This window comes from Anastrepha obliqua, chromosome 1 (assembly GCF_027943255.1).
Source record: "Anastrepha obliqua isolate idAnaObli1 chromosome 1, idAnaObli1_1.0, whole genome shotgun sequence".
NCBI classification, from domain to species: domain Eukaryota; kingdom Metazoa; phylum Arthropoda; class Insecta; order Diptera; family Tephritidae; genus Anastrepha; species Anastrepha obliqua.
In genome coordinates this window covers 169,630,301-169,643,351 of record NC_072892.1, presented here as the reverse complement: position 1 = coordinate 169,643,351, position 13,051 = coordinate 169,630,301, and the positions used below count along the sequence as shown (strand labels likewise).

Here is a 13,051-nt window from a genome sequence, read left to right as displayed (position 1 = left end):
TGGGCAATCTTTATTAATTTTGAGTAGAAGCATTCATGATATTTATTGAAGTGAAACTTCTTAGGCGTCAATGGACGAGCGACAATGGAGAGTAAAATTGCAAGGCCATGCAACGTTTTGGGCATTTTCGTTCCGCGAGAGAGAAAAAAGATTTAACGTAGAGGAAAAGGAGAGAGAAGAGCTATACCTTATACATATCTTAGATGCACATTAGGCTATTTTTCCTGAGTTTTTTCTTATGGTTGCTAATTTCAAGTGAGAAATAACACTGCCTACTTCATTGGTGCTTGTTTGTGGGTGCAAACTTATAGGAAATATATTTTTGGGGCCTACTTTTTGGCATTATATTTGCTTGGTGCCTACTGTTTGGGGCGTTTTTTGGTCTCAATTTTTTTGGCGTTTTTTTGGTGCCCACTTTTTGGAGCTTATTTCCGTTTCCTGGCTAATGCTTGTGCGTTCTATAAAGTGCTATCCATTCCGGCGTCGGATTAATTGGTATTGACTTGCGGTAATTTGTGGCGTTGCTGCGGTCCTGGAATCGCTGCGTTTTTGCTGGTGATAAACGCTCGGAGTAGTGTGCGTTGTTGCCACGGTTTGTGTCCGGTGTTTACCTACACCGGTCGACCCTTCTCCGTTTTTTGTAAATTTTGTCTATTTGTATTCTCTGCAAATGTTTTGAATTTATTTAGAAATATATATATATTCTTTCTCTCTCTCTCTCTCTCTTATTCGCGCTCGAGTCGCTCCCTCTTTCTTTGTCTACCTTGAAAGTTTCACTTCTGTTAAGTGCACTACGCTACACGCACTTTTCTTTAAAGATAATCTCTTTCAAATGTTGCACACAAATGCGCCGTAATTCGGCCATCCGTAAACACCGATTTTGAATGACTCGCTGCAGGACTTCGGTCGGTATCTTGTGAATAATCTCCAAAGTATTTAGACTTTACATACCGCCACAAATAATGATATTGATAGCCAATGCACTGGTCCGAGACGAGAGATAAATTGCTCACCGAAACAACGACACACTAAATCCATTGTTTCACGAACTGTATGGCAAGTAGCGCCGTCTCGTTAGAACCAAATGTTGTGGTAACTACAGGCTTCAATTTCCGTCTTAAAAAAGTCGTTTATCACGGCGCAATAGCTTTCGCGAGCCTCAGTCGATTTTAATAATTTATAACTCATTGGAACTAGAACTAGTTTATTATGTTAAAAAGTTAGAAGTAGTTTATTAGTATTTAGCAATTATACGCAATTACTCACAATAAATTAACATTTAATTATGACTTTGTAAGTTGTAAAGATCAATTATTCCATGTTAATTGGGATAATTTGTTTAATAACAAAAATTCCTCTGTTTGCACTTAAGATTTTAGATCTGTCTTATTTGCCTCTATATTAGAAAAAACTTGCACTTGGCGCCTTCCTCGACATTCAGGTGGCCTTGAATAACGTTCTTCCGGGGCAATCATTGAATCTCTAGGTAAGTTGAGGGTTGGAGCCGCACTTTTCAAATTTATCTACAGAATGCTTAGCGGCAGAACGGTCGTGGCAGAGTGGGGCGGCGTTTCTCTCCGTCGGCAGTAAGTAGGGGCACTCCGCAAGGCGGTGTTCACTCACCACTTCTCTGAGTTTTTGTTGTCAATGACTTGCTGGAGGAGCTGGTTAAGTGGGGCTGTAGGGTGATTGCTTACGCGGTTGACGTGGCACTGATTATCCGAGGAAAGTTTGTAGATAGTCTGTGCGATTTGATGCAGTGATATCTTAACGTAGATAGGCAGCGGACTGCAGCCTGTCGGTTAATCCTCTTAAGATGGAGCTTGTCTTATTCACGAGGAAATATAAAATACCCACCGCTCAACTCCCATCAATAGGGACGCTCCATTGTTGCTTTCTGACAAGGTGAAGTATCGAGGCCTAATCCTTGACAGTAAGCTAACGTGGAAAACTAACGCTGAGGAGAGAGTTAGGAAGGCAACATTAGCTCTGTTTGGATGCAAGCGCGCCATTGGAAAAAGATAAGGACTCTAGCCTAGAATTGTATTTTGGCTCTGTAATACCATAATAAAGCCAATTTTATTATATGGAGTCATTGTCTGGTGGAACTCACTGAAGAGGATGACATCGGTTAAGAAGCTGAAGAGAGTCCAAAGGTCGGCACTCATTGGAACCAGTGGGGCGCTTCGAACCACTTCTACTCTAGCGCTTAATGGAATCTTAAATGTGGTACCTGTTGTACTGCCGCTGCACGTACTGCAATCAGGCTGAGAGGTTTGGGCTTCAGGCTCCACCTCACTTGCGGACACTCAAGTATACTCAGAAACTTTGGATTCATTCCCCCGATAACGAATCATTGTGTAACCACTCTTAGTCCAAGCGGAACTTTCCCCACTCATATCCCATCAAGGGAGGAGTGGGTCGGGTGCTACACTTGGGGACAGGGTCTAGTTAACCTGTTCACGAATGGCTCGAAGTTCGACTGTTGGATTGGAGGAGGAGTATTCTGCAAAGAGCTCTTCATCAGACTCAAATTAAGGCGACCGGATCACTGTAGTGTGTGGCCGCATTCAAAGAAGCAGCTGATTGGCTACTTACCTGCGAAATAACTGTTGAACATCTACTCCGATAGCCAAGCGGCAATTAGGGCCCTGGGCTCTATTATGGGGACTTGGGACTTGTGTTGTGATTTCCCCGCGAAGTGAGAGGATTGGGTTCCCTTTGATAACCTGCGCTCCACTCCTGGAAAGATGGGCTAAGCGTCAACTCAGGGAGCGCTGGGCAAGTACACTAACTTGTAAAGTTGCGAAATCCTTCTGGCCACGTTTGGATAGGAGGCGTTCGAGGAATATTCTGAGGATGACAAAATCTCAGCTCTCAAATTTCGAGGGAATCCTTACTGGGAACTATCCGCGGGGTATACTTGCGGTGAGACTCGGAATTACTGCTAGTTCTTTTTTGTTGCAGTTGTATGGTGAATGAGAAAGAATTATTTCGGCACCTGCTGCTTAGCTGCCTCGCTCTCGAAGGAGCAAGATTTAAGCATCTTGGTTCTCACCTCTTTCATACGCCTGCTGACATAGGAAGCCGTGATATCAAAAATCTTTCCCATCAGAGCACCATTTGTATGCTATTGGATATTGGAATTTTTGAATCCTGATTGCTAAGTGAAATTTTGAAATTCTTTTAAGCAAAATATTAAAAACAAAGAATATTTTTAAAAACCCAGATTTACTGACATCCCAGTTTTAACATCCCATGCATGTTAAATTTATTATGTATAATAAAAGAAAAGTTCAATTTTGTCGTTAAATGAATGTTTGGCAATATTTGGCAGCGTCTAGCTTCCGTTCATATTTTAATAATAAATATTTTTATAATTTCTTAATATAAAATTGGGCTCACGTGCAGTCTAGATCGCTTCACATATTTGTACTGTTAATCGTGCTCATTAAATAAATATAATAAAGTATCTGCATAAATACAATACACCCACGTACCGTCGTGCGCAAATATGGTAGGCACTTAACTACTTTTCACAAAAAAAACGGACGTGCCATTCATTTATTCCGCCAAAAATTAACAGAATTTGATTCCATCAAAATGCGCCCAATAAGTGCGAATACAAACATTTTTGTACATTTTGAACATTTTTTGGTAGAAACGTAATAAGAGCTCAATGAACGTAAATACTATATATCGAAAATCGCAACCAGAGGCGTACCTGGAGGACGTAGCGTCCATGGCAGTGAAAGAATTTAACCGTCCGTTGTGTGATGTGGCCTACGCAGGCCATTCCGAACTTTAGAGGGGTATATCTTTTTGTTTCGTTAAGTTTTCAAAAAACGGCGAAAATATACCATACAGGTCTGTTAGATGAATCTTCTGAAAAGTTTATGACCATTTCCAGCGAAGTGATTATGAGCAAAAAATACATTTTACACAAAAACGTCATATGTTAGGGTAAATGGCCTGCACAGGCCACCACTGTAATTTTAGTATAATCATGCACCGTACTTGGTCTTCTGACTAATTAGAGTACAAGAAAGAGTGAATACGGTTCTCTCTCACTCAGAAGTTGAAACTTTAGTCGCTCTCTCGCTCTCACCGCATTTTCGACAGTTTTACTAGTTTTAGTAACACGAGAACAGGCGCCAGATATATGCCGTTAGAATTGAATTTGATTCTATTTATTACAGGTGCACATTTTATTGTGTATGATTGATTTTGCTTTTTGCAATCATTTTTGTTTGAGCGGAGAAAAGTAAGTATTTATTAACAATTGAAATAGTGATCTGTATTATTCATAAAGTGTTTTGTGCCGGAACAGAAATGTTCCGTTTTGTTTCGTTTTGATGGAGCTAATACTCGTTCTGAACGTATGCTGTTGAGTAAATCTGCACCAATCGACGACATTTGGACTATGATGAATGACAATCTGCAAGAAGCATATACTCCAAATGCAGCAATAACAGTAGATGAGCAACTAGGAACTATTTCCGTACCGTGGGCAAACTAGGTTTACGCAGTATATTCCGTCTAAGCCGGCAAGGTACGGAATAAAAATTTGGTGGGTCTGCGATTCTTCAACAAACTACCCTCTCAAGGGACAGATTTACACAGGAAAACGACCAAATGAAGAACGAGAAGTTAACCAAGGTGAAAGAGTGGTACTGGATTTGGTAGAGAGGTATCGTAATTCCGGCCGAACGGTATATTGCGATAACTTTTTCACATCACTCGAATTGGCCAAGTCTCTTATGCAGAAGGGAAGCTGTCGTAGGCACAGTGCGCCCAAATAGAAAATTTGTTCCTCTATGCTTTCCGCTGAACAAAAAGACAAGGCCGTATAAAAAGTGTCGACCTCTATATCAGACTTTGTTTGCTTTCCTGGATGAAAATGTATCTATGTTATCATACGTTGCCAAAGTAGACAAATATGTGCTAGTTTTGTCGACACAACATTACACGCAAGCCACAGAAACTTCAAACAAATATAAACCTGCAGCTGTCTTAGACTACAATGAAAATAAGTCTGGGGTTGATACAACGGACAAAATGCTTTCTGGCTACAGTTGCAAACGTGCAACAAACCGGTGGCCATTGGCCATTTTTTTTTAATATGCTTGCCATTACTGGCTTGGCTTCTTATATTATATACAAGCATTTGCGACCAAGCAAGAAGTCAGACCAACGAAGGCATTTTATATTAGAATTGGCTGAACAACTGACAATCCCCCTTATGGAAACACGTGCAGCATTATTAAAAAATAATAATAATAATTATAATAATAATAATTTTTTCTTCAGTTTCGATAGAATTCAGCGAGATAAGACAAAATATAGGAGTACAATTTTTCGATATCCCACGCTTCAAAAAAATAACCCTCATCAGTCCAACTCCGGCTACGCAATCCACAGTAGTTTTATTCAATATCTCGAAAACTAAGTGAGATATCAAACAATTTTACTCCTTCATTTCGTTTTCTTTTGTCGAGTTCTATAAGAATCCGCCATAAGATTGCGGCGCCACGGAAACAGCAGAATCCCCTGGGAACTGCTATTATCAGTACAATTTGAATTGCGACGCAAAGATTCGGGAACACGCTAAACCAACTGAATAATGAATTCGAGGAGTATTTCTGGGCAGTCAAGAATTTCTTCGTAAAGTTCATTTCCATAAATATCACTCACGTAGAATTTATCTAATTCATTGCATTTTTTTTTTTTGAGATCGTATTCTTTTCCCTGATAAATAAGACCTTTGACATCAAGAAGGAATCCATATTTTCCAACGATTTCATTCAATCGTACGAATCTTCCATTCATTTCTTGAAATAGTCGGTCAACTATTTCTTTCAAGACCTTTTCATTTCTTGGATGGCACTCAAACCTGCATCAATCGAAATCTCACCATCCATATTTTGTATTCTTCTTCGGCGTCTTTCACTTGCAACGTCCCATTTTTGACATAAAATTATCGCTTCCTCGAGTGAACTATGAACGATGGCCTCTCTTTCATTTTCGAAATAATTTTAAAGAGCCTTCAAATCTGCAGCAGCATCGTGAAAATTCATCGTGGGATCTTGCAGCCTCTTTTGAACGCGGTCAATGCGGATTAGTACTTTATTCCAAAATCCCAGCAAAATCAAGAAATCATATCATACTGCAACATTCGGTTCTTTAGTTGCTGGGCATCACTTCTTGTTTCACTTGTTTGATTCTTGTCTTCGGTCATTTCTTCAAGAACTTCCAGAATTTGATCCAAATGGTTGTTAACTGGCTTTATGGCTTCTACGTTTGCACTCCATCTGGTTTCAGATTTGGATTTCATGACAACTGGTATAGCTTCCTTAAGTTTTTCCCAACGTTGTGTTGAATGAGAAAAAAATGCATACAGACTTTCGGTCGTTCCAGAAAAAGTGACCATTGCTACATTTTGTTTTGCTGCATGTACACCAACTAAGTTGAGTGAGTGATTGTCACAGTTTACAAACAATGCACGTCTATTTATTTCTGTCATTTCCATTCATGCCATACTATTCGCCAGTCTCTCAGCATTCTTCGCGGTAATTTCAATAAAACCAAGAAAGGTTTCCTTCACCTGTACTGTTTTTTTTTCAAAATCAATGTCCACGAACCTCACAACTTCTGACATTTGATCGTGATGGGCAATATCGGGAGCTGAGTCAAACATGAGACCATAATATTTGGCCACATGAATGCTTTTACCATAAGTAAACGCTGGCGAACAGCAGATGCCATAAGGTGAAGGAATTCATTCTGAATGCGTGGGCTCAGCTACGAAGTGGATCCAGGATTATTTTCAACGTTTCTCAGGTGTTCTTTCATAACTGGTTCGAATACAGATACTAGTTTCAGCAAACCAAGAAAATCTCCGACATTCGAGTTGTTAAGCGTATGATGTAGCTCTCTGTGTTCTCGCAGAGCCGAATTTTGCGTAGCTAGGAACTTGATGCATTGAAGAATCCTTGTCAAAATTTCACGTCATTTAAGGGGGGACCCTCATTTAGACGGTCGAAAAATGCATCATTTTTGGGAATTTTTTTCTCAGGTAAAATAACTTCAAACGTTTTGTAATTCATAAAGTACTTTAATAAATGTCTTGACTGTCTACAAAAATTTTCGGAGAAGAAAAAAAACATTTTAAGTATGGAAATATACACCTCGTCCATGGCACCTCATTCTATCTGTGTACATTCTAGCGCTCTGAATTTTTTTCTGAAATAAAAAAACCAAATTTTTTTTAAAACTTTAGGATAATACCTTCGATGTGACATTTTGATTTAAAAAAAAAATGTCGAAATTGATATTTTTTACCCGGTTTTATGTTAAAAGTGATTTTTCATGCATAAAAATTGACTTTAAAATTACAAAAAAATATGAAAATCTTTTTTTTTTAAAAAACACTTAATGTCACATTGAAAACAATTTAATTATCTTTAAAATGAGCTATTGTAAAGCCTGATTGGTTCAATACAGCGTTCTCAATTGTGTACACAAAATCGAAAAATGATGTTTCGAGAAAAACGCGTTTAAAGTTTTGGATACAGGCGATCAGGCCACCCGTCGCGTCCTGTTAAAAATTTTGTCACTCCTTCAAAAATACAGATATCGACTTGAAATTTTGAAAGTATATTCTTAAATAGTTGTAGAATAGATTAAAATTATTTCCAAAAAATCGATTTTTTTGACCCGATAAATGAGGGTCCCCCCTTAAGTTTTTCTGTCTCGAACTGTGACAATATTCGTGCATCAACAAAACCTTCACTTCGAATAAAATGGAGCTCCATTTCTTTCCACTGTGCAAATTTTCTCGATGATTCTTCGAAGGACCGCTTTACACCTCGTTGTTTTCTCTCTATCGCACATACTGCTTTCTCCGTCGCACTCGCGCCCCTCCACACTGTTCGAAGTTTTTCGAGTCACCGGCAGTCATCAGCTTAACCGGCTTTAAATTTAAACAGCGTAGAGGGACGCGGACAGTATACGTTTCAATTTTTCTCGCTGGCGAGTATACAGATTACAGAGTCGACTATCCTGGCTTCTTGTATCTTTATTTAAAACTGAAGTTCAAAATCGCGATTGAATATACATTGAATATACAAAATTGAGTGGCGCCCATGGCACGTGCCCTGCTTGCCATGCCCTACTTACGCCACTGATCGCAACCTCCATAATGGCGATCAAAGAACAGAGTGAATGGAAAATTCACATTATTCAAGCAGGTCGATGATTCTTTAATACACTGGCTCCCTTATGAATTCTTAAAATTTGAATTAAATTTGAATTTAAAAATTTAAAAATTCTAACCAATGAAATAATTTCCCCCTGATCTACATGAGTGTTATAAGTAAGCAAAGTTCTAAGCTGTACAGTAACTCGCAAGTATCTGTGTGTGTTTGTTTTCACAACTTCTACTCAAATATGAACGAGACGTTATCAATAAAACGGTCCCCGGATGACATATGGCAAAAATAAATTTTTTGTTTTTTGGTAGGACTGTTATAAGCTTACATGGCAAATTTCAGCGTGATATGTCACATAGTTTGTTTTCTGTGCTACTGTAAACAAGTCAAGCTCGAGTGTGTTCTTCGAATTTAAAGATGGAAATTCAAGTTGAACAAAGAATTTGTTTGAAATTTTGTTATTCCAACAAAATTTCTGCTTCAGACGCCTTAAAAATGTTGCAGACAACCTATGGGGACTCTTCTCTATCGCGTGCACGTGTCTTCCAGTGGTACAAATCGTTCAAAGAGGGCCGTACATCAACCCAAAAAACCACGCCAAAGTCGCTCAAAAATTAAGGTTATGCTGACTGTTTTTTTCGATTACGAAGGTGTGGTGCACTCGGAGTTCCTTCCGCAATGCCGATCGGTTAACGCTGAATATTATTTAGACGTTTTAAAGCGTTTGCACGAGAACATTCGTCTTAAAAGGAAGGAATTGTGGGACAACAAGTCATGGTTCTTTCATCACGATAATGCACCAGCTCACACATAACGTCTTGTTCGCGATTATTTGAACAAAAATAATATTAATATCGTTCCGCAAGCACCGTATTCGCCTGATATGGCTCTATGTGACCTTTTCCTGTTTCCCAAGCTCAAGTTGCCGCTCCGTGGGAAACATTTTGAGACAATTGAAGTCATAAAAGAGAATTCGAAGAACACACTCGAGCTTGAATTGTTTACAGTAGCACAGAAAACAAACTATGTGACATATCACGCTGAAATTTGCCATGTAAGCTTATAACAGTCCTAGCAAAAAACAAAAAATTTATTTTTGCCATATGTCATCCGCGGACCGTTTTATTGATAACGTCTCGTTCATATTTGAGCAGCAGCTACTTCAAGTGAATGGGCGATCACTAATTGTATTTTAATACATATTATTTGATACAGCATAAATATTAATATTTCAGTCATTTGATTTATATTAAAGTAAAGATTGATATACGGAGTGTGCATGCATTTAACGATTTTATAAATACAGTGGACACACAATTTATTCGTACACTCACAGTTTACAAACAGATACACCTGAAACTTAGCACAATTTATACAAAGGAACGAAATTTTAATATAGTCGTAAAAAATAACATTGTTTTAAGTATTTAAGGAACAAAAACTTCCAAATTCCTTTCTGAAATGAGAGAACTTAAGACAATAACGAGATTGGGCACAATTTTATGCAAAACTATTATTCGTAAATAGCTATATAAGAATATTTTATTAAAAAAATAATAGAAAAAACGAGTTTTTACTACTTTGCTGGACCGCCTTTAGCTTTAAGAACTACTTCCAAACGTCATTGCACACTTTTTACCAATACTCTAGTATCATTAGCGGCAATTTTCTCTCACTCCACACTTAAAGCTGTCTTTAATGACGCCTTTGATATTATTTTGTGTTTTGTGATTCTCCTTTCTAAGAGTTCCCAGGCATGCTGAATTGGGTTCAGATCCGGTGATTGAGGTGGAATTTTAAGCTGCTTACAGTGGTAAATAAGACATTCTTGCACGAGATAAGATGAGTGTTTTGGGTCATTGTGTTGTTGAAACAAGCACCCTTTAGCAATTAGTCCAAGTTTAACGGCACTATCATGCAAATTATTCTTCAAAATGTTTAAATACAGATGTTTGTCCATTTTATAATCAATAAAAACCATTTCTCCGACTCCACGTGCAGCTATGTACCCCCCAACCATTGCATTTCCTCCTCCATGCTTAACGATAGGAATACGATTTTTTTCATTATGCTCCGTATTTTCTTTTCGTCAAACTTTTGGAGGGTCATCTGTTCACAAAACATTAAATTTTGACTCATCACTGAATATGACGTGTTCCCAAAAAGAATCTGGCTCATTTATATAGCATTTGGCGAACTCCAATCTCTTCTTTCTGTTAATATCTGAAATGTAGGGCCTGCGGCGTGCCACTCTGCTTGGATAAGCAGCGTTTTGCAGACAAATACGCACTGTTTAAGGGCTTACTTTTTTATGGAAAGGCACTGAAATATTTCGGCATAGTATCGTGGAGATTATTTTGTTGATTTTGCGCGACTGATGCTACTATGTTGCGTTCCGCACGAGAAGTCCATATTTTTCGCCTTCCGGCTTGGTGATGATTAGCTTCCAATTTATCAGTATTCCCGTAATTAGCAATAACACTTTGCACCGTATAAAGCGATTTGCTAAATTTCTGTCAATTTCGCGCAGAGACTTGTTTTCAAAGTACAATCTAACAACAATTTTACGCATTTCTAATGCTAAATCTGCACTTCGTCCCATTTTGTCACTTTCAATCGAGATATTACGCGCAACTGAAACTGAATCGGCGATTAAAACTAAGAAAAACCAATTTTTGCTTCGTTTTCAGCAAAACTAGTAAAAACTGAAACGATTTTTACTGTTACTTTTGTAGCAACAATATCATGAACTGAAAGTGTACGAATAAATGTTTCGCAGCATTTGCCACTGTAAATGCAAATTTTACTAATATTTTCGTTTATCTCTTTTCTCCCCCCAATGAAGGTCACAGGCTCAGCAGGCGGCCTGGGTAAAAGTATTGCTGCAGAATTGGCCTCCAAAGGATGCAATGTCGCCATATGCGACATTAATTATAAACTAGCAGAGGTGACGGCCAAGGAAATTGCCGATAAATATGGCGTCAAAGCAAACGCTTATAAGGTGAATAAATTGCGAGTTCTATTTAAAAAATATTTCTCATAATCGCGCTGTCTCAACTTGCAGGTGGACGTCACTAAATACGAAGAAGTTGTAGATCTCAAAGAAAAACTAACCAGAGAGATTGGCCCCGCCACAATTCTAGTCAATAATGCCGGCTTGCTGATCCACTCGGATCAGCTGAATCCAACAGTTGAGGAAATAGAGTTGATGGTGAAAGTCAATTATATGTCACATTTTTGGGTAAAAGCTGGAATGCCTGTTATTTGGCAGTATAAATCTGATTTTCATTTCATTTTTTTGCTAGACAAATCGCGTATTTTTGGAAGATATGAAGAAGGCCAATAAAGGACACATTGTCGCCATTTGCTCCGTGGCAGGTAAGCGTTTTTAATTCCATAGTTTTGTATGCTTATTTCAAGTTTTATTTTTGCTTCTTTTTTTTTTTTTTGATAACCAGGTCTCGTCACACTGCCTTACAGCGAACCCTATTGCAGTAGCAAAAACGCTGTGCGCGCCCTAATGCGTGTCTTGCGCGCCGAACTGAAGCTTGAAGGACTGAATATCGATGCTACTACGGTATTTCCCTCTTTCCTGCAAACGCATGCTCGGGTCAAACAGTTTGCCACCGACAGCGGTTTCTCAGATTTATATCCGCTGCTGGAGGGTGAGGATGTGGCGAAGAGAATTGTGCAAGGCATGTTGCAGCGTGAAGTGGAGGTGGCGGTACCCGGCTTCTTCATGCTCACCTATCGTCTAATATCGTAAGTGTCATTTACAGTTAAATCAAAAAGGTAGTTATAAAACTTTTTGTTTTTATTTTGTTGCTGTAGCCTTTTACCCGCACGCGCTCAAGATTGGGTGACTTATATGCCAATGATGCGTTTGAACACCTTCCAACGCGCATTCGCATCAATCAAGGAGCAGTAGTGACTGATTCCCGATTGCCAACAGCAGGTGCAGCCTAATTTGTACGGAAAAGTGTATAAATATATTTTTTAATTAGTTTTAAGTTTAAAGTAATTGGGAAATTTAATATTTTTCAGTTAACTGTGTCAAAACTGTCGAACAAATAAAATTCTGATAATATAAAGAAATATTTTTGGGTATAGCATTAGGAGGCTGCTGTCTAAGCATTTGAATTAGTGAATTTCATAATTTTTAAATACTTTATCAGTATTTTCAGCTGCGCATATCTCATTATGAGAGCCTCATTCTCGGGTATCTGTAATTTTAAAAGTCTTTAAAGTTTAAGGTTACAAATGACAGACTTTTTTGTAACTATTTTTTTAGCGATTTTAGTAACTTAACTTAATTTTAATTGAAAATATTGAAAGTTAAAAAACTTGGAATACTTTTACGGCTTTTTCGCGAAAAAAAATACGAAAAAATGGCTAAGTTTTTTCTTAATGTTTTTCAAATATTTTATAGACTTGACTTAATTTTTAAGATTTCGCACTATTTTCTCTTTTTTTCGTAAAAAAAGTAAATAAAAATTATTTTAAATTATTTTAAAAATATAAAAAACATTATTTAAAATTTAAATTAATTTTAATAAACATATTTTTCATTTTTTTGTTAACTTGACTTAATTTTCGAGGTTTCGTACTATTTTCTCGCTTTTTTTTCGAAAAAAAAGTAAAAAAAATTATTTTAAGTTATTTTAAAAATATAAAAAAACATTATTTTAAATTTAAACTAATTTTAATAAAAATATTTTTCATTTTTTTTTTTGTTAGCTTGACTTAATTTTCGAGTTTATTTTAAATTTAAATTAATTTTAATAAAAATATTTTTACATTTTCTTTGTTAGCTTGATTTAATTTTCGAGTTTTCGTGCTAT

General features: G+C 37.5%; 1 protein-coding gene across 2 annotated transcripts in view; it reads left to right on the top strand.

Annotated features, from left to right (window-relative positions):
- The window catches only part of LOC129240823 (17-beta-hydroxysteroid dehydrogenase 13), a 33,050-nt gene extending 20,745 nt beyond the window's left edge, over positions 1-12,305 (top strand). For both annotated transcript variants that reach the window (XM_054876846.1, XM_054876838.1), the window contains exons 2-6: positions 11,056-11,211; positions 11,275-11,451; positions 11,516-11,588; positions 11,669-11,972; positions 12,042-12,305. In XM_054876846.1, coding sequence (XP_054732821.1) covers positions 11,056-11,211; positions 11,275-11,451; positions 11,516-11,588; positions 11,669-11,972; positions 12,042-12,138 — 807 coding nt within the window. In that variant the 3' untranslated portion in view covers positions 12,139-12,305. The remainder of the gene's footprint in view (positions 1-11,055; positions 11,212-11,274; positions 11,452-11,515; positions 11,589-11,668; positions 11,973-12,041) is intronic.
- Positions 12,306-13,051: the final 746 nt, after the last annotated feature.